At 35.5% G+C, this 22709-nt stretch overlaps 1 protein-coding gene across 9 annotated transcripts in view; it reads left to right on the forward strand.

Annotated features, from left to right (window-relative positions):
• Nucleotides 1-22709, forward strand: part of CCSER2 (coiled-coil serine rich protein 2) — a 75612-nt gene that overhangs the window by 16557 nt on the left and 36346 nt on the right. For 6 of the 9 annotated variants that reach the window (XM_069796052.1, XM_069796055.1, XM_069796057.1 and 3 more), the window contains 2 exons: nt 376-578; nt 19546-19636. In XM_069796052.1, coding sequence (XP_069652153.1) covers nt 376-578; nt 19546-19636 — 294 coding nt within the window. The remainder of the gene's footprint in view (nt 1-375; nt 579-19545; nt 19637-22709) is intronic. The other 3 variants (XM_069796054.1, XM_069796060.1, XM_069796061.1) reach the window with 1 other exon arrangement.

Consider the following 22709-nt stretch of genomic DNA (forward strand, 5'->3'; position numbering starts at 1 on the left):
GCTTGTTTTGAGAGACTTTACGGTCGAAAGATTGGATCCAAAGGATATACTTTTAGACCCACTTACTAATATCTTAAAAAGATACAGATTTCTAGAAAGTAGCTTTTATGATGGGTGAATTAGTGCAGTGTAAAAGCCCAGCAAAGATGTAGGTTGGAAGGATGCTTAGGTGTAACTACCAAACCAGCCTGAGCTGTTTTCTGCTCTAGGATAAATGAACAATACTGTAGAACACTTTCAGATATTTCTGTTACAGTACAGTTTCAGAGAAGTTAAAACACCAATAGTACACATCTTAATATTTGTACATCTTAATATTTATTTTTTGAATATTAGATTGTTTCTGGAATCTTAACTATTCTTGTTTTCTTTAAGCAGTGGATGACAACAGTGAAAGCACAAAGCATACTGCTGAGAATGTGATTTCTCCAGAGATGAATTACAGAGCTGGGTCCTCTTTTGAGCTTTCTCCATCTGACAGCTCTGATGGCACGTATATGTGGGATGAAGAAGGGTTGGAACCTATTGGAAGTGTACATCCATGTGGAAGTTACGAATCTTCAGAAATGAACAGCATAGTATGTATTTGTATGCATAGCTTGCATAATTATAGTGCTTTGAGGTTTTTGCTTATTAAGTATATTTTAAAAGCAGAATTACTGTATTTTTTTACTTGATAATTGTTTCCTCTTTCCTCTGTAGTTGATAGCTTTTTGAAACTTCTTGTTTAGGAGCTCCTGTTTCTGGATAGGTGACTTTGGATAGGTAATTTACATACATTTTTTTTTTTTTCCTTATTCTCAGGTTAGGGCAGAACAGGTCCGTCTTCATGCAATCTCATGGTAGTGCTCACAAAGAGTAAAGGAAATAACTTACGCAAATGATAGGTTAAATATCTCCTACCAACTCTAAACCTAGGAGTGAAAAAACAAGAAAAGAGCTATTCCTATCTGACTTCTTCCGCTGTTTTGGTTCTATACTGTACACTTATAGGACCCACTGTAATAGGACCCTTTTGAACTGAAGCTTATTTTGATTTCTCAGTTTGTTCAAGCATAGAATCTTGAAGGTAGATACCTGACTGTAGCTCACTGTAGCAGGACTCTTTGTGTGTCTCAAATGTGATACATAAGGTACATAACAAACTTTTTCTTACTCCTAAACTTAAAACTGATCTGCAAGAAACATCACTCAGTCTGAAGAATGGATGGAGAGTTGTTGCAGTACTGTGACCCTCCAGCTGAATTCAGGGAGCCAACCTTGGGATTTCAGTGGGTGTGAGGAAAATATTGTCTGTCTTTCCTTCATCGCTTTTCACTGTTAATATTCCTTTATCTGAACAGACTTTTTAGTTAAGCAACTCAGATTTTATTAACATGATTCTAACAATCAGAACTTCTAACAAAAAGAATTTTGTGTATTCAATGTGTCATGCTTCGTGTGTTTCAGGTGTGTTAGATACTGTGTCACCACTGCCAATTTAGTAATGTAGATACCAGTTTCAGACTTCGACAGGGTTTGTGGCACCTACTCAGACTTTGATTTGTAATTTTAGTAGGGTTGTCTGCTGTAGCCCAAGAGCAGAACAACAGAGATTTCTCCTGAAAGTTGGGCATAGCTTTGTAATTATATTTTCATGTGTAACTACATACAAATTCCTGATATATTTTCAGCTGCTTGTGGTATTGTTTGCTTTCTGTCTTAAATTACAATGTTGGGATGTAGTGCTTAAAAGAGTTTAGAAATGGTTATTAACTTTTTGTGGTAATTGTGGCCAGCTTGGAAAAGCAGTTTGAGACTTTTCCAGTATGAGCTTTGTAGCTTTATTGATGTTTATAGGGGACAAAAAAGTTTAATGTAGGCCACTGCAAAACCAAACACTCTTTTCCCCAGACACATGCATGCACATGCCAGGAAAAAAGGGAAGTTTTTAAACTTTGTCCATGATAAATTTTAAATATAGATATTTTTGATACATACAGTGTAATTTAGCAAACAAATGAAAGACGCTACTTTCTCATGCTTTTGGACTATGTATCTAGGGTTTTTGATACATGTGACCTCCATGCATTAATCTGTGTGTATGTATGAATTGATAGTCAATCAATGTCCTGATTGACAGAAGCTGTTGTAAGCCTTGTGGAGCAGAGGTACATTAGAAGCTTTTGATATTTTTGTTCACTATTTTGGTTTATTGAAAGTAAATAGCTTTTTAGAGCGGGCTTAAAAATGGAAAAATGAACTTAATAGGTTTAAGGAAGTGGAGAAAGGCAGAGGTTGTAAGTAAGACTTACTGTTGAATCTAAAAATTCATGTGTTTTTTCCACTTATTTTGATTTTTATCTTGTCAGTGCTGTTCCAGAATTACAGTGCTTGCTGTACTGTGAATTTTTATCTTAAATGAGAGAAGCATCAATAATATATCTTCTATTTTTGCAAGGCAGAAATGTATTTTCAGTCAGCTTTGGTTTTGAGGGGAAAATGTAGCTCTGAAATGTTTGTTGAATTGCCTTTTAGTGGTGTTTTTTTTTCCCTGTGCTTGTTGTTTTTGGTAGAAAGCATGATACATTTGATTTCTTCAGCTTAAAGATTAAACACTGATTGCTTTTAATTTGAAGATGCAGAATAATTTCTGATACAGTTTTTCATTATTTCTGAAGGATGATGTTCTTGGGTAGGTTAATGTAAGCTTTTGTTCCATGTTTTTCCTTTTCTCTGCAGGCATTGAGTATAAAGACAGGTTAAAAAAACCCCACAACTGAAGGCGTTAAGAATAATTGTTGTGATTAGTCAGCACATCAGATGTTTTGATTGCTGGGCATTATGTGACCAAGTTACATGATTTCTGTCCTCTAGTATGGTGTAGATAAAAGTAGTTAATATCTGTGTGTCAGAATCCAATTGATATAAGAATGAGTCAGATATAAGAATTTTGCATGCTTGAGCTAATGCCAGCCTGACTACCCCTTGGAATTAATATTTCCATGGAAATCTCCAAAGCAAACAGTTGGTTCTGGAGTTTCCGTGGCATCAGGCTGGGGTGAGTAGGAGCAACGTAGCTGAATAACAATTCAGGTAGTTAGATTGTGAGTAAATGGTAGCGTTTAGTGCAAAATTCACCTTTTTAAATTTCCATCCTGCTGCTGTATTGTTAGTCTTTTAAGCTGTGTCATCCTTAGTATCAGCAAATATTAAATGCTTGTCCTAAATTTTTCTATAGGTGGCGGTGCAGCTCTTATTGGGTAATCTCAGATTAGAAGTGTTTTGACCGTCTTTGGAAAGGCAGCTTTTGCAGAGGTGATTTTAACTAGGCTTCTGGAACGGCAACCAGAATAGGAAGACAATGGAAGGAGCTTGCTGGCTGCTCAGTCTTTTTGTTCCTTTTTTGGGGAGAAGAAAAGCAGATAACTTTGCTTTTCTCAGTAGAGGTTGGCTTTAAGGACATGGTGGGGGGCAGTAAAATAAATTTGGCCAGTTTTAGGACAGTCCTTCTGTTCTTCACTAACTGAGCCAACAGCTATGGAGAAAATGTGCAATCCAGTGTTGGAAGTTTAGAAGTTATACAAATCTAAACCTCTCATAAAACAGTGCCATGGGGACTTACAGCTAAGTAGGATATGCGTGGGTTTCTTTGAGACCTTGTCAGGATGAAAATGTTTTTATTCTCTAATTGTGTAACAGAAAATAACTTCTTCCACTATCCCTACTTTTGTTTCATTCCAGTTTTGAAGGCAACAAATCAATTGGTTAACATTCTAAGAATTGAACTCCTTTGAAGTTTTTAAGCATTCATTTCATTGGTATTCCTTATACTCCTTTCAACAACTGGTCTTTGCTGCTGAGCAACAAATCACTGATAGTATTTCTGCTCAATTCTGTGCAAGAAGACTGAAGCTTAGGAAGACAGTTGTGATGGTTCTGTAGATTAGCAACATGGACAATTTTTGTCTATGTGTATTCTCACTTAACGTTTAGCCTGTACTGTTTGCTCATGTCCCGTGTTTCAGCTACCTACTTTAACACCTAGCTGCTTTACAGTTTCATGACAAAGCTGCTCAACAACGTGAGGTACACTTTCTGCTGTGTTTTGTTTGCAGGGTTTTTTTTGTTTGGTTGGTTTGGGGTTTTTTGTTTTGTGGGATTTTTTGGTTTTTTTTTTTTTTTCTTTTCAAGCAATTTAATTTGGGCAAATTGATTTAGACAGGAAACTTGCAAGACTTCTCTGTATTATCAGGTCATATCAAGTCCCTGTCTTAGAAAAAGACAAAAGAGATCAGTCCTCTGACCCATTTTTTCTGTAGGATCTCGTAATTTTACAATGTTTGTGCTGTATTAATTTTTGCTGAAATAAATAAAGCCAGTATTTTGAGTATATACAGAGTGAGCATCAATGTAATTACAAGAATATAGGATTATAGAGTAATACTTGAAATCTGGCTTGAAGAGACAGATGGGTTTTAGCTGCTTTGCTGAGAATTTAATTGCTCTTGGGATGAAATCTGGATCTCATTGGAATGAATCTGTTTTGTCATTTATTGACATGTGGCCAGAATTTTAGCCAGAGTATGAGATAGTTATATTTTTCTCTTCTTCCTAGGTAATTTTTGAAATCTCATAAGATTTCTTTTTTGCTTTGTTATATTTTTTTTCCCCTTTGTGATTGAAGCTTGTGAAAGGGCAATTCTGAATTACTTTTTGAGACTGGGCAGAATGCTTTCTGGTTCAAGAGGCATAGGTACTCACAGTGAAATATGGTGAAATATGCTCTACTTAGAGAAAGAGAAAATAAGCTTCTAAAATGGCATTGTTTAGTTCAATCACTAATGTCTTATAGTAATTTAGTTATTTACACATAATTTAGTGTTAATTACCTTAATTTTTTTAATAATTCACTTCTCAAAATGACTTTACAGTAAGCTTTAAATTGACAGTTTGATTTCTCAAGTGAGTAATTTATTATGTGAATTCAGACTTGTAATGTGTGTATTTCTAATACATTTACTTCTGTAGAGTGAAGTGTTCTAGGTATTGTCTTCTACCTATCTTCCTTTCTTTAGTTGTACATTCTCTTCAGGAGCTTGATGGCAAAACCATAGGTCTTGTTCTATGAGAAGCTGAGCTTTTTAAATTTTGGACTGTTTTGTTACATCTGTAGTAAAAATACAAGTGCAGGTATGCTTAAGATAATGTAAAAGTATAGAATAAAACAGCTATTCAGATCTATAAGGATTGTTTTTAACTTAGTATTCGGGAGACTTTTATGAATTGTGAATCCCTTAGAGGTTACCATTTGAGATAAGATTCCTCCTGCCCACTGTGTTTCTTTGATGGAACTATGTACTACTATGATAGAAATGCTGAAATTATTTTGGAAATGGTACAATGCTAATTCCAAACAGGTAAATATTGAGTCTTCATACTGTACTAGCAGCACTATGTAATAGCCATTGGAAGCATTTTCAGCACAAAAGCTTTCTGAATTAAAAGCAAAGTTTACAGACTTGAACACAATTTAAGTAGTATACTGAAAATGAGTTGCATTCTTATGAAGTTTTTCATAAGAAGCGAAGGTTGATTTATTGAGGCGTTCAGTATAGAGTATTCAGAAGGTCTTGTGCTTCATTTTCATACATTTAAGAGGGTGTAGTGAAACTAAGTATGTATATTTCCTTGACACAAACATTTCTTTTTTTGCTATAACTTTCTAAAAAGAGCAGCGTTGAAATGAGCCCTTTAGGTGCAAGCTAGTTACAAGAAGCACACATAAAAAGCAGTTTCCATCTAATGAGCTAGCTGAAATTTGATTCTTTTTCTGCTTTTCATGTTGTAAGTGAAGTGTCTTAAGCTTTTAAGATGCTGAAGATAAATGTAAAAGAAAAGTTAAAAAAACTGCTTTGATGTAAAATCTGCATTTTCATATGAAAGAATATATACACACATATAATTTTATTATTGAAGCAAAGACTCTTAAACTTACTTGGATTTTCTAAGCCATAACTGAAACACCTCGATTTCCAGCATCTCAGGCTTTTTTCTCATCATTCTTATATTTGCATTTCTGTCTGCAAGTTGATATTAAAATCCTCCATTAGCAAAGATGTTCCAGTGAGCAAAGACTTGTACACCATTTAGCTTTCTTTTTCTTCCCCAATAAAAGACAGAATTAACTGAATATTTTAGTTCACTGATAGACTGAGTGTACTAGCTATTAGTTTAGAAAATAGTTCAATGATCTATGAGTAAAGATATCCCAACTGCTGATATGCCACACTTTGTGACCTTGAGTGAGTCTTATGGAGTCTATTTTTAGAATGATGGATGAATTAAAAATGAATAGTAATACTTGGTGTTATCATCAGTATGTATTACATTATTGATATATTTGTGGCTCAGCAAAGAACAATAAAGATCTTTCTCAAAGCAGAGGACAGCACTAAAAAAAGACACTTGTATTTTTTTTGACAGTCTGTACTCAGCCAAACAGTGTTGACTAATTACATTTCCTCCTTTGTTAGAATACATGTCTTTTGGCTAGCAAAAGGTTAAGCTAATACAGAGAATTAATTACATTGTGTGCTCCTATGATTCTTCTTGAAGTAGTTTGTGTACTTCAACTGGGCAGTTACTTAAGAAAGGTCTGAATTTGTTCTGTGCCTGAAACCAAAGGATGGTTTCACCTCAGTCAGTGCCATTCTGACTTGGATTCATTATGAAATTAATAAATACACACTTCTAATCTTGTGGTTAGACTTTTTTTGAAATTTATTTCTTTGCTAGAGAATTTGGTACAGTGACAACTAATTACATGAGTAGGTGTCCAGTACTTTAGTGAGAGAGTGAGGTTGAAAGGAAGGAGAAGGCATTATTCTTGTGGTGTAACAATATTTAATTAAGTATAATGGCTTTAGTCTTGGGGAATCTTGTCATACCTATATTAGACTAATTTGGATTTTGAAGTAGCTGGTCCGTTTTTGGCACCTGAAGATGCTGCCTGACAAGCCTGTGAGACCCCAGACGTTTGTCTGTCTTGCTGCTGCCTAGTTTAACTGGCCACTGCTGTGACATAACTGGACCACAGAGGAGGAAACTAGGCAATCTCTCCCTGTAGGTATGTGAAGCGATACTAGAATTCATTAGTATGTCAGTGTAATGAGACTGTTTGTGAGACTGTAGTACCAGTGTAGGGGGAGATAGTTTTATCTACCTATTACCTAGAAAGTATTCAAACAAAGCAATGATAAAGGCACTTCAGAAATCAGCTGATGCAGACATGTAAATCTGTATAGGCAATAATTGAAATTCTCAGTGGCACATCTGTCTAATCGGGTGTGGACACACTGCAGAAAACAAAAGTATCTGTGAACCTCCTGGGAAGTGACTAAGAGCAAACCCAGAGGGTATCAGATACTTCGCAATTTGTATTGGTACCTTCTACATTTCCCTCCGTGCCCAGCATACTGGAGACCATTTTTATGGACAGAGCTATATAGCATATAGCATCACTAATGTGGAACGGCAGTGTGGAGTTCTATATTTTCTGCTTCTGCTCAGAGAATTTTCATTTGTCGCATTCATCACCAAAGAAATCCTGTCCTGCAGGATAGACTGAATAATTCATTGGTCCTTCGCACTCCTTTACCTGGAAGCCTGACTTTTGGGTTTGTAGGCCAATATTTTTCCTGGCAAGAGACATCGGAGTAGCCCAGGAAGTCTGTGAGACTTTAGGTTTTAGAAATGCATTCTAGAAAATGGCAAACACCATGTCTGAATTTTACTTGTGATATAAAAGGATTTCTTGGAAATATATTATCTTGGTAAGCTGCCATTTCTGCTTAGGATGTCTGTGTGAAAGAGCTTTGGTTTACTCTGTTTTCTATTATAAAGTGGTTCAAACTTCCTGCTCAGAAATACAGTGATTCTGGGATTGGAATCTAATACAGATGACAGCCTTGAAAGGCATTTTTCATTGGCATGCATCTGTGTGTCACTTCTCTGAAGCTGGTGTTGCTGGTAACAACCTCTGTTTAAGCTCATAAGGTCATGTCCAACTTATGCGCTCTTTTGTGCTGACATCCTCATGCCATGTTCCACCATCTGAGAAAAATGACGCTGACTCACCTGAACTGTACTTTTCTAACTGCATGGTTTTCATTAGGTCAATATAATTGCTCTCACTTTTCCAATATTACAAGTATAGAAATCTCTAGCATTTGTTTTTCACATCCTCAGTATCTAAAAAGCTTTCAGTTATGCCTGAAAATTTATATTTGGAAAACATTAGACTGCTTGTTTCTGATTTCAGAGCCTGAAAAGTCAGTGTCACCTTTTTGCATTTAGTCTCCATTATGAACAGATAAGACTTTGTCAATATAGTAAATTAGTGGGAGAGCATCCTTGATTAACATGTCTACACTTAAGCTTTTAGTAGAAAACTGTGCAACTGCTATGTAAAACTCCATCTGTATTATTACTTAATACAGAACTAAGAGTACAAACTTGTTTTAGTATGTTCTGTTAGCAGGGTTTCTCAACCATTCTTTCGGCAGAGTTTGCTGGCGGATGGTGTTCTGCTCACGGCAGGGGAAGGAACTCCCATGAAAGCAGAGACTGATTTTAGAGGTGCTGCCTTCAGTGTGAAAATAGCCATCATCTAGCCTCCCACCACTGCTCTAGTCTTCAACTTCAGAGCTTAACTATTACAGCAATGGGAGGTAGTGAGAAAGTGAATTACTTAATGAGATGGCGTTTCTGTCTGTGCCTTGTGTGATGTACATGTCCCTGCTGTCAAATATTATTAGGAGGTTATATGACTATATTACAGGGCAGAAACCTCTTGTGATGTTGGTTTGAGAGGCATGACATTTTGTGAACAAGCTTTTACGGCAAATTACCTTTTTTCCTTTGGGATGGGAAAGCATATGTGCCTTTGAGAGCTGCTTGATTCAGAACTGACATAGTAAATCTTATCATGCTGTTTTGGCTGGTAAAATCAAGTAAGGCAACTTCACTTGTACTCCTGTGTTTCATTTGTGGTAGCCGTTAATGACAGCTTTGAATTTTTATGGTGGAGAGAGGGAGAGAGAGCAGCAGCTGATGTGTTGTTGTGTGGAATATGAGAATAAGTACTGGTAGAAATTAGCATTTCTTTTATTTCATAAGCCTGTAAATGATGTTTACTGTATGAGTTGGTAACTGCATATCCGGTGTTATATTTTAATGTGGTTTTATAGCTATTCCTTTTCATTTTTTTTCCTTTATTCTACCAAGTAGCATCACTTTTCAATAACAGAAAGCCTTCAGAATTACTCTAGTGTACTTTATCTAACTGTATTGCTGAATTTCTAAAAGTCTCACATTTTGTTTTCTTACTCCTAGGAAATCTTCAAACCATTATGAGCAGGTAAATGTGCCCAAAGAGAACAGTAGTCTTAAAGTTGGAGTATTTATAGTTATCAGTATGAACAAGAAAAGCATTTTTAAAAAAAATCTGTATAACAAATTGTGACACACATCTAAGCCATCTAATCAGGTTTCTGAACATTTCATAGATAACTTGATTAAAACCGCCTAGACTGGCACACAGTTTCCTTTTACTTTTCCTTTTTACCTAAAACTGTGTCCTAATAAGTTATAGGAACATTGGTGTTGAATCTTTCTGAATTATCTTCTGTTGCAAAGCATCAGAAATTTAGAGGAGGGGCAGTGTCTTGTACATGTTGGGGTCAGTTGTTTTTGTAGTACACACAGGCTTGGTCTCTCTGGATGAAATGTGTACACCCAATTTCAGTCTTGCTGTCCCCGCAGTTCTAAATGTGGGATGCGCTTTAACTTCTTTTCAAGAACACTTAACGTTGCATTCAGGCCCTATTGATACCAACTGCAATCTGATATCACCTTATAACTCCTAATTGTCATCTTCCTTGAGACTGGAAATTTAACAAAGCACCTTTTTTCCACATATGAGGTGGTGAAACAATAATTCAGTGTTTCTGTGTTCTTTGTTCACACTGTTGAAATGTATCAGGATACTGTAGTGAGACTTTACTTTTGTAGCAGTGCAAGTAAGTGAGAGGACGCTTCCAGTGTTGTTGGTTCATTTAGAGATTGGTCAGAATTACTCAAAAATAGTTAGGACGTATTTGAGGATTGTTTTGTTTTTAATTAGAAACAAGTATATTAAGTTGACTGTATAAGAACAGAACACATTAATGCTGTGTGACAAGTCGTATTCAGATTACCCCCCAAATCGAGGTAGGGTATAATTAAAAATTACTACACAGAGGAAAGTTAATTGATCTCCGGGTAGCAGCCTGGCCCATGGTGTTCCTTTGAATTTTGAGGTTATGGTTTGGTGCCTTTCTCAGCTGGGAGTTATTGGAAGCCTCCCTGTTTTCCTTTAAGCTGAACCTCACACTATTAATACAAGTACAAGTCAGTGGAGTGAGAATCATTCACAATTATTTTTGCCAGTTACGAGTGTCTGTAGCAATTACATATTCTTTGTAGGTTAAAATGCTCCATTATTTGTAGGTAAACTATAAAAGTAATACTGAACTTCTGATATCGGTAGACTTTTTCTGAAAACAGACTGGAAGCAATGAGTAGAAAGGACTGGTCTTTTCCTCAGCCTCTGCTACTTCTATGTTACTATTTATGCTTACTGCTGATGGCTTTCTATCATTGTGCTTGATAGTAAAATGGAAGCTTTCTACTTAAAAGCTTCTGCCTATTTAAAAAACAAATTAGAAAATGTTCTTAAATTTTTCTGGAATTCTGTAGGAAGATGATCAAAATGCTTCCCATCCTCCCCGTTCAGTTTCTTTTTTGTAGGCTCATTATTGGGTGCTAGGTGGCAGTCAAGGAACACTTTTTGTGGCTGCGGGATTTAACTTGTGCTGTATGTTTGAAAAGTGCTGTTGCTTATGAATTGAAGTCTCAACAGAATGGTTAATATTTCTGTTTTTCCACTTTCCCTTCATCATGCTATTGAATTTCAGTTTGCTTACACAGTCTGACATCTGATTTTTCTAATTAAAAAAATATTTTAAAAATAAGGCAGCAAGCACAGCTGCTTCTTGAGATATAGTGGGTCATAACTCAACCTAATAATTATTTCCTCTGTCTGCTTTTGGTAAATGTAGGTAGAACATACAATGCTTCTATAAAAATGTTTTCAAGAACAGTAAATCTTTATTTAAGACCGTTACATCTACTAGTTAAACATAAAATGTTTTGGATTTTCAGAACAAAGTTCTCGTTGTATTTGTGTACACAGCAACCTTCTGTTACAGAGCATGAACAGAAGGATGAAATACTTGTTTGGATGTTGGTCTTAATTATTTTTAATGTGACTTGCAATGTACAGCATTTAAAATAACGCCCTATCCTATTTTTGGTATCCTGCAGAGTTCTATCCTTTCTTTTCCCTGTGTGGTTTCCTTTGTTCTTATGACTTTGTTTACAGTGGGTTTTTCTTTTCAGCCCTGTAGTATGGTGTATGCCTTCCTGTGTCTTCTGTCTCTGTTTTTTGCCTTCACTTAACAGTTCTGTTCAGTTCTTATTTAATGTTGCCTTTTTGGAGACCTGTATTGAATTCCTATTTCTTTCTTTATCTCTTCTCTATCTGGGGTGTTGTCAAATGCTGAAAGTAGCATTGAGAAAGACCCTGGAAGTCTCCCTCTTCTCTACTGTCAGCCTTGAATCATATTTGACTTTTGCAGTTATCCTTTAGCTGCCCTCCAGATGTCTGGTTTACACAGTCTGTTTAGTTTGTTTTTAAAAGCTACTTCCTTTTTTCATTCTTCAGGTACCTGAAATGATACTTCGTTAGTTTCTGTGCTACTCTCAAACTCTTTTTTTCCCTTGTGTTTTTTGGAGAGATTGTTCTGTAGTTCTCTCCCTTTGCTCATGTTTATCTTCTGCTTGTTGAACTTCTTTTCATCTTTTTTTAATGGAAAATCCACAATGTTTAATTTTTAGCATCTTACCAGAAGAGATGCAGAATATGCAACTGCATTGAAAATGAGTGTGAAAATGTCTGTGCAATTTCATGCATCTAAAGCTGCGAGTTTTTCAGAGCATAAAGCACATCTAGGTTTTATTTGCAAAAGAATGTTTGAAATAAGAAACAGTGCCCTTCTTTTAGTATAGCATAAGACTTGTAATACACTTTGACACTATAGAGACATGAATCACTTTGAGATGCAAAATAGTAGTGTTTCTTCTCATTTCAAATATTAAAGGAAAGAGAATCATATAAACGCAGTATATTTTTGTTGGTCTTCCAAAACTATGCCAACTCTCTGCAGTGATCCCTACTTTCAGTCAGGTAAATGAACTCTTATAGACAATAAAAGGCATTCTGTTTTGAAAGTACAACCACCTGTGACACTACAATGAACACCAGAAGCATCCAGCAGGGAGATCTTAACAACTGCAGACACATGACTACTAATGAAAAAGTAGTAGTAAGTTTCATCTGGGATACTCTGATGCCTTAATACTTTTTTTATGTTAGCTGCAGATCATACAAAGAGAATCAATAGGAGTAACTGATATAAAGGTTTAAAATAGCGTTGCTTATGTTAATGTAATATTTCTTTGTGGGTATTTTTGCCATATTGGCAGGATTATTGATGGATTTTTTTAAAAAATAAAATTATTTAGATATACCATTTTATGTAATGAAAATGTAATCTAAGAAAAGCTGTTGCACTGTAAAAGAAAAGAAGTCTAGTGTATATTTTTATGTATGTGGAAAAGAGAACTTTTCACATTTTCCAGTGATGCTTTTTGTCAACAAGAATTCAAATTGTGGAGGAATGATTGCACGAGCTTTAGTTCTCCTCAGTTAGATTTTTGGAGTACTTGCCCGTCTGATGTGTCACAACTAAACCCTCCAGTTTATGCAAAACAAAGCATATAAGGTAGGTTCAGTCTGAGAGTAAGTATTTTTTGATGTTCTAAGGAGACATACCAGGTTTCTCTTCACAAAACTAGTTTGAAAGCAGTCCATTATTTTGTGTTTTTTTTGTTGTTGTCCAGAACTAGTGTCCTATGAATCAATTTCTAGTTGATGTTTTTGTAATCTTCATGCTCTTTTTAATACTTTTTCCCAGTAGATCCTGGAAGCTAGGTATCTTGTAGCTGGCCTCCTATTCAGCTCCATCTTTGATGCTTCATATAACAATAGGACTTTACTATGCAGTTGGGCTGCTGAGATATGTATCAAGGCTGTATTGTGATGTTTTTCTTAACTTCAGAAATAATAAAGTAGATGAAGCTTTGCTTACTCTGTAATTCTTAAGACTGTTGGACTTGACGAAATTTTTGGCAACAGGTACAATGTCTGTTCAGCTGTCTTATCAACGGTTTTGTGAATAACATGATCTCAGAAAGCTTTGGCTTTTTGTTGCTAAGTGATAGGATGGGGAATTTCTGGAACTGAGTTTGTTGCAATAAAAAATACAACTAGCGGTACAATGCACTACCATAGTCCTGTTCTAAAGGGTCCTCTTGTGCATGAGACGGGTGTGTTGAGTTATCCCTCTGTACAGGGGTTATTCTGTCCTTTTGGTGCTGCAAACATGAAGACTCCAACTGCTGGGTCAATGAACTGAATAACTGCCTTGAAACTGTCAGGTACTTAGAGCCTTAACTATTGGACTAGAAATTGAGCTGTTGATCCCAATGTCAATGCCTACATCCTCTGTTGTTTCAGGAGGCTTTTTTTTTTTAATAGGAGGACTTGCTTTATGATTACTCTTTTCTCCTGTGTAGTATTAGGCAAAATCAATATTGCTAAATTTGTAGTAATATATTCATTGTCATAGCATCAGACTCAAATTAAACACAGTATCGTGGCTTCATTGTCATGCTAACATAGACATCAAACGTTTTATTTAAAGAGGGTCTCTTCCATAGCAGAAAAAGAATGAACGTGACATCTGACCAGAATGTTTGACTTTTTTTCTTTTTTTCTTTTTTTTTTTTGATGGAATGTCACAAGGACATGTGTCTGCTTTAAATGATTTAGTGACTTTGACAACTGCTTTTTTAACTTTACAGAGAAGTATGTTGTAACACAGAGATGCTAGTTTTTCTAAGACTTGGGGTTTTTCATGTAAAATTGTATTTTAAAAAATGTTTTTCTTGTAGTAATTATCCAAATGACCTATAGAAGTAATTCTGGTATTTTGGAGATTGTGACAGAATTCTATTCAGAGAACTTTTAATTTATGCCTTTTTTTTTTTATTTTTAGGATGATTTCAATGTAATTCTTTAAGCCATTGCTTACATTGCTCTGATACATTAATTAGTCTATCAGTAGCTTCTGAGTTTGTTATCCATGTCCCAATTTGGCCCAAACTGAGATCTCGATTTCAGAGAACTGTCAGAGAAATATAAATGTCAAGCTTTCTTCCAGTATGTGTCCATGAGATCTTACTAACTTAAAAACTGAAGAAAAAATTTTACGTGGGCAAATGACTTTGCTTCATCTTTCAACAATTTCTGAGAAACTGTTTACTCTTACTGAAATCCAGAAATCAGCTTGAGTTAGATGTAGAAAAACTGAGCCTAGAATTTGGCTATAAAGACTAACAACATTCAAAATAAGTAAAGCACCTTTAACTAATGGAAGTCATAAAATAAACTTGATTTCATAGTGGTCATTACTGATACTTGCTATAATAGATTTTCATCAAAAAGAATACAGCATGGTACTGTAAGAATAACTAACTACAAGTCTGAAGTCTTATTCTAACCTACTAGTGATTTGTGTGTACAAAGAGATTAAAGTATAACTAAGTGGAATGTGCTATAACGTGCTGTCATTCCACAAAGTGGCCTGTAACTACTGCTGTTTTTTTAAGTAAACAACTTTGAAAATATATACTAGAAATAGCCTAGCATGTTTACCTTTCATAATATCCAGTCAGATTTAACAGTAAAGTTTTTACTAAATTAGATTACCTTAATGTCACATAAAGCTTCTATAAATGCATTGTCAGTAACCTGGGTAAGTATTATGTGAATACTATCAGAACTAGGCATGCCAGAATGGTATTTATATACTGATGCTGTAGATGACACATGATCTTTTGCTGCCAAATTTTGAGCTTGTAGACATACTTTCTCTAGTTCCATTTTTCTCCCCAAAGCGGTGATATCTATCCTTTAATATTTTTGTTGTTTGAAGTTTTCAAGGAGTTAGATCATTTAATACAAAAGATTACATGCGCATTGCTCATGGTCTTTTCTGAGCAAGAAAGTAAAAGATCAAAGAAATTGTGCATATAGGCTTAAAAAATAAGGATGTTGAGCAAATCAAACTGAAGAAATTTGTATGTGTATTCAATTTAAGTAGTCACTATGGAATACTTAAAGTGCATGTGAGTTTTCACTTCCATTTTCCACTGACTTCAGAAGTGCATGGTTATTATTGGAAGCAAGACCTAACTCACTAAACCAGTAACAAAAGTAGTTCTTTTCCTTTAACAGCCTACTTTTTAAAGGTAAAACAAGCGAATGAGGTCTGAGATCTTGAACTGTGGAAAAAGGTAAAACATTGTTCCTGATATTCACCAACAGCTCATGACTACCTCAATGCAGTTGCTTTTCAAGCAAGATAGCGTACCTTGGCATGAAAAGAAGGGTACTAAATTGGTATTTTGACCTCAGGCTCTTCTCAGTTCTGTGAATGGTCTCTGAAATTACTTGTTTGAAGGTTACTTGTCTGGAATTGCTTTGTGTTTCTGCACTAGCCCCAGTGCCCCACTTCTTCCTTTTTTTCTTTTTTGAATCGCAGTGTAATATACCTTGTGTCATAAGCTTTCACTGGTCTGCATCTTTTATGTTTAATAGGGAGGAAATGTAGACATCTATCTTTCTAATTTGGGCACATTGTTATTTATTTTTAGTTGCTTTATATACTTAGCTCGAGAAATGGGAAGGCTGAGAATCAGGCTTCTTGCCTAGGTCTAACTGTTAAGCTAAATTGAACTTAAGTAGGTGGACTGAAAAAAATACTGCTCTTCAGTGGAAGAGAGAGCTTATGATGTATGTAGCATGAGGAATTTTTGGAAACTGAACTTTTCAAAAAGAATATTTTACTTTCCAGTTAATTATGAGGGACATGAATTTATATTGAACTTTAAGCTTGTTCAGCTTCAGCAAAAATAGGTTCTCTACAGTACCCCAATCTTCAAAGCATTGGTCTTAACTTAATATTGTTATGCCTCTTGAGAAAGAGATTCTGAACTCTATGTAGCCAACAGATTAGGCAAAACCCCCAAGCTGTTGTAGGTGAGCTGTTGGTGTGTGCTTGATTAACCTTTGGTAAGACATAGCACCTAAGAGCAATCACTGCAGAAAGAATTTGTAAAACTTGAAGTAAACTTGCTAAATAGGGTGTAATTGTTCGCCAGCCTTACCCGTGCCTCCCTGCTTAGTTTTCTCCCGTCTCCTTATGCAATATGAATGTTCTCAGCTTACTCGGTTCTTACAGCGGTAGTCATAGATCATCTGTTTCTCACCTAATGCTTTTCCTGTTCTACTGCAGTAAGAGAACAAAGTACTACTGCCTGTGTTCAGCTGAAAACCTTTCTGGAGGGAGAGCTTGGGGACAGCATTGTAGTTTGATTTGGGATTTTGCAATCCCCAACTTAATCTCTTTCTAGGTTTTACCATCCTGAAAATCTAGTGTTAAATCAGCCTTGTGGAGTTACATGCCCTTTTTAATATGTGTTATTCTTTTCAATTATACAAATAAAATAGAATTATTCTCCTACTGTAACTTCTAATAATTGCTCAAACATGTAATATTCTGTAGGGTTGGAGCTGATGCACTTTTGAAGAATTTTTTATTTCTTGTTCTGTTTGAGCTCATTGCCCAGGATCACTTCACGATGATAATGGCTGTTAAGCACACATTATTAACAATGTTACTGCCATGTAGTTAACTTCAGTTCCTTATACAGTAGTAGGAATAACAATGGAAGTCTGTAAATATAGGTTTCATACGTACTAATGTGTTGATGAAACCTGCACTTTATCTTCTAGCTATTTCAAGATGGCATTGCTGACATCTACTTTTATATTGTGTTTCCCGAGTAGATAACATTGGGAAATGCTCAAAGTGAATTCATATGTGGCCCAACTATTACAAAGACTTCATATTCACAGTTGTTTTCTAGCATGGAGTTGCCTCAGTGTAGTGCAGGAATGTATAATTAGGGAAGCATAATGAAATGTGCTGTTGACAGAAAAGTATGTTTGGCATCTCAAATGCTGACCTTCTCTGACATCATTAGACTTCTGAAGTTCTGATACAAAGACAGTGAAGTGGCTTATCGAGGTTTATTAGTTAACACTCTGACATACTATGTTTTTATATTTTGCTTTTTTTAATGCTTTTGCACAGCAATGGCAAATGTTTTTTCAACTTCCTTATATGTTTGTGGCCACTGTAATTTATTTGTCATGCTCGTTAAGGTTCCTGCAGTAGAAGAAAATAATGCTTGTTCATACTAATTTGGAAGATCAAAGCATGGCATAGAAACAATTGATCAACTAGCAAACCAAAGCTGCCTCTCAAACACACCTACATTCTGTGGAATTGTTTGCAAAATACGTTAGTTAAAAATCTTCTAGTTCCTGAAAAAAAGTAAATTATTGGAAACAAAAAGAAGTAAATGTATACAAGTAGTTTGTTCTCCCAAATGTTAAATCCACTTTTCCTTTAAATGGCTTCCATTTCTCTGTGAAGCTTTTCCATAGGTGGTTTTATTATTATTCACAGAGCCCTGATATGTAGGTTTTTCTATGTTTTCCTGTAAATACTTGTTTGTAAACAAAATAAGGTAGGACTTTGAAATATAAAAAAACCAAGTGCTTTTGTCTCACGTATTCCATCTTTCCTTTATAATGCTCATGTTTTACAAAGTGCATATTAAATATTTTCATCTCGTACTCTCCCTCCTAAGTCAATAAATAACTTTCCCTGCAGAAATGTAGAATGTTTAATGTTCTGTGTCACACCTCCCCCCCCAAAAAAACCTACTTAAAATCTACTTCAATACTGTTTTCAGTATTTATAATAAAATATGGTAGTCCTTTGTGAACACTATAGGAAGACTGCTGAAGAACAGTTGGAGCAACAGTTTGGACAAATGCCTATTAATCTTCTTCCCTTTCATCTATACGTCTCTGACAAAGTGAATCTAATAAATGGTAGCCAGCAAAGGGATACCTTTCCAAGTGAATATTGTTTTGCAGTGTATTGGTAGTCTGTATGCAAGTACTCAGTTAAGTATTTAATGATCACTTTTTTGTCCAGTGAGAAATAATTAGTAAAACACTTATTTTACTTAATATTTGGTAAATTTTTTTCAATATTGGTCCCATGAATCATCTTTAGGTGTAGCTGTTAAACCTAGGAAAATCTGCATTTCTACTCTTAGAAAAGAGGCAGATACGAAGTGCCTGAGTCTCATCTTGGGCCTTAAAGCTATGGCTTTTATTTGTGGGATATGGGAAAATAGAGCTCAGGAGTCAGAGCTTTATAACTATTAACAGTTTCCTTAGACCTACTTTGTTATAATCACTTGGTATTAATAAGTTTAGCTTTCTTTGAATAATGAAGTAAAACGGAGTCTGGGTTCTCTGATGAAGTACTGCACTTTGTTGCTTGATGTGGCTTTTCAGTAGCACGGTGCTAGCAGCATCTGACTGCTCAATAAGCTGAATATTCTACAGCCTTGACCTCTTGAGTTTTTCCCACTGTTGGTATCCTTAAAGAAAGAGGGGTCAGTTTCTGTCTCTTTAACAGTCTCTCTCTGACTTGACTTGCCCCCACTACAGTCCTTTTTCTTTAATATGCCTGATTGACTAGGTGTAGTATGTATAATTTCATTTAGTACTAACACTTTATTGCATTTTTCTTGTACTATTAGCACAGCCATGCAAGAGGACAGTTTGTTAGTCCCTTTAAAAACAGCTTTGTATTAACCAACAGTCTTAAAGACAAAAGGCAGCAGAGCTTAGTGCTGATAATAGCATATTTTAAGTTTTGTTGGCCAAAAAAGTCAACATAGGTTCTCCCCTTCTTCCTTTCAATGACATTACGATAGTATGATGTGAGAGCTGAAATAAGGTCATTTATCATCTTCTCTTCACAAAGCTGCTTTTGAATTCTAAGTGAGCAAAGTAATTTAGTTTTAAAATGCTTCCAACTGGGGAGATGGCAGGATATTAATGAATAGAAAAATCTTTGGAGTGTTCCATAGACATCAGGCAGAAAAATGTTTTAATCCATCTTTGTTTCATCTGGCACTGTTATTGTATCATATTACTAGAGGTGTGATGACTTCTGTTTGTGTAGATGGTCTCAAGTAAGGTTGATCTTGGTCTCTAAAGAGAGGAGGCTGCTGAGAACATGGATATGTGTACAATACAAATGTAACAAAGCTTTGAAATAAACTTTTTATGACAGGGAAAATGAAATATCATGAGAGCAGCTGTATCTCACATTTTCTTTCTTGCAGGATATCTTGAATAATCTTGATTCATGTGATCTTGAAGATGATGATCTCATGCTTGATGTGGACCTGCCTGAGGACCCACCTCATGACAAAGGTTAGTAAATTAGCCAAGCAATCTTATTGCGAAACTGCATTACGGGCTTAAGAGATTTTTTTTTTAGCTGCGTTGTTCTGACTTCTGCTTTAATAAGCCAATGTACTCTTCAAATTTTTTTTAAGTAACAACTCATTCTTTTCTGAAATATAGGAAGTGTGATATTTCTGTTCCCCCAAATACGACTCTTGCATTTGAAGAATTCTAAAGTTAGAAATTTACTGCCTTTTATAAAAATACAACCTTGTTGCACGCTGTTTCTTTCTTTAAATTATTTTAGTAGAATAAATTTCAAACTTTTAAGTTAGTTCTTCAGTCTCATGCTTCAGCTATGTTGGAAAAATGTTGGAACAGCATTTTTTCAGCTTTGGTGAATGACAATGGTAATTCTTTTTGAGATAATTATTTGTTTTCTTCTACAAAATGACAATATCTCCTAATATATTTTATACAATTCAGGGTAACAGAAGCCTTAAGATTTAAGATGTGTTTTTTCAAGATACCTTGTGCATTCTTGTTGTCAGTGAGGATGCTGGTGAACTTTTCACAGGGAGGATAGTGGTACCTAGATGCCACTAAAATAATACAAATCCAGACTAGAATGAACTAGGGAAGGCAAATTATTGCCATGCTTTCTCAAATTCTGGCCTGGAAAAGTTTTGAGGCGTTTGCTTTTGGTCATTCCTGACCTACTTATAAGAATTGTCACTGTCATGTGAATATGGGTATTAACTTTACCTCTAAGTTCAGTGGAGGCTAATATATCTTCAAATGAACAGAAACATTGAACGTGGAGCGTTGTAATGCCCTACACCCTATAAACAGGCACTGACAGAGAAGAGGCTTTCCTTACTTTCTGTACTGTTCAGCTGCCTGCTGAAGTTTGGGGAAATTCAGGTTTTTTGAGAGTACCTGTGAGTTCTTCAGGTGAAGACTCCTGCGTGTGTGTTAGATATGAAGCCATATTAACAGTAAATAAATGCACAGTCTTCCATCTACCACAGTGATGGCACACATATTTTAACATATGAAGTGCAGTACTTAAACGACTAAATCTCAGAATAAGTTTTCCAAAGTACTTGTGTGAAAGGCACTTATTGACAATAGTGCCAGCATTCAACTCTTCAGCCCGTATAGGTGTACAATTTTTCTTTTTTACTATTTAAATTTTCCAGAATGGATAACAACCAAAGTCTAGGGGATATTCTTTCAATAAGGGTAATTCTGATTCTGTTGGGAAAAACTAAGAAACGATTTTAAAGGGTAGATCAATTTCTCATAAGTTTCTATGTTTATAAAACATGCCCTGCATCTGCATCATTAATTCCATTTCAAATTACTAATTTAAAACCAGTTAAAAATATATGCATTGTAAAGGTGAATGTTTGCCATTTAATCTAGACACAAATGAAATATGATTTTTAATTCACTGCTTTCTTGATTGCATCAATATAATAAACTTAAATCTACTCCCACTTCTGCAGCCAAGTATTGATAATGTTTGTGTAACTGGAATATGTTTTGTAACTATGACAATCTGCTGTGTAAGCTGCTGATTTCGGAGGAGAAACACTGTTTGAAATCAATATTAGCTAGTTACTATTGTTTTTAGCATTTTTTAGAAGTTGGGTTTCCATATAAAGTTGATGTGGCATAAACTGGGTATCTCTGCTATAATCGCTTCTTATCTTGAAATCACTGAATTTTTAGCAAAGAGGTTCTGAAAAGAAGGATTCAAAAGCGACCTCCAGGCTTTCCCTTAAGTAAATATGACCACCTGAAAAAGTGAAGTTTGCTCTTTAATATCTATGTGTCTTTACTCAGTGTCTCAATTTCATTTTCCAAAGCTGAAAATCATCATAATAAAATTACTTATAAACTTATTGAGGGCTTATTTTGAATAGACCCACTTGAATTATCATGTGTTATAAGCTGTAGAAGGATGCTTCTAAGGGAAAAGAAATCTTCTGTTACTTCAGGTGAACAAGTTCATTTTCTTACCTAATTTTTAGGTTACTGAACTAGGTGATAAAAACTGAATTGTAGATAAGTGTATTTGTTATAATAATATTTAACAGCACTTTTTTGTCAACACTTTTTTTGTAATTATGTGCAACTTCACTGACGTCAGCCTCTTAAGACTTTCCAGGTCCTCAGAAACTGCCCTCGTTTCACTTTGGAGTCTGGGATGCTGCTTGGGCGCTATTTATAGAAACAGTTCTAGCTCAACAAGTATGCAGTGAGTGAGGATGGCAGTCTTAAATCACAGGGTAAAACTGGGCTCGCTTCCCAGCAACACGCAGGCTGGGAACTAAGCAGGAAGGAAGGCCCTGTTTATGAGCGTCGTATGCGCAACTATGTCTGAGTAGGCAGCCGAGTAAAACAGTGCTCTCTTGTGTAGAGTTATTCTCCTAGCAAAGGACTGACAATGTGAGGAAAAACTCCTTGGGTAAGTGAAGGAGAAAGTGCGATGGCAGAATAGCAGTTTATGACTTATTTTGCTGTGTCTGACTGCACGGATAGCAGTTGTTTTGGCTTTGGTTTTAGTGGTTTACAAGCTGTTGCCAAATATAGCTTTTGTTCCCTTAAGAAGTTGGTGGAATCTGCTTTGCTTTGCAAAAGTTACTGTTTTTAGAGATTTTTTTTTTTTTGCTTTGTTTGCTTTGTTGCCCTGGTGAATAAAGATTAAATGTCTCTCGAGTTGAAAAACAAACAAGATGAATAGGTTGAGAGATACATGTATTTTAAGTAAGGAAACTGTTCTGTTTTGGAATGAAGTACTGGCCTTTTACTAAAACGTCATCTTTCTGTGTGTGTGTGTGTTGTTTGAACTTTTTAAAGGCCTGAAAATACTGTCAGTAAGAAAGACAGGAAAATGTTACTTTTGGAATTTTTTTCTTCCCCATAGCTCTACCTCCTCCAAGTGATTTTCTACTTAAACCGGAAATACTGTTAAGGCTGAACTCTGTAGTTTCTGCTACAGGTTACTCTTATTCTTGTAACAAGTTTATATGCTAGTAAAAATGTGACATCATTACAGAAGTCTGCTTCCCAGTTCTAAAGTGCATACTTT

The sequence above is a fragment of the Haliaeetus albicilla genome, chromosome 11 (assembly GCF_947461875.1).
Source record: "Haliaeetus albicilla chromosome 11, bHalAlb1.1, whole genome shotgun sequence".
NCBI classification, from domain to species: domain Eukaryota; kingdom Metazoa; phylum Chordata; class Aves; order Accipitriformes; family Accipitridae; genus Haliaeetus; species Haliaeetus albicilla.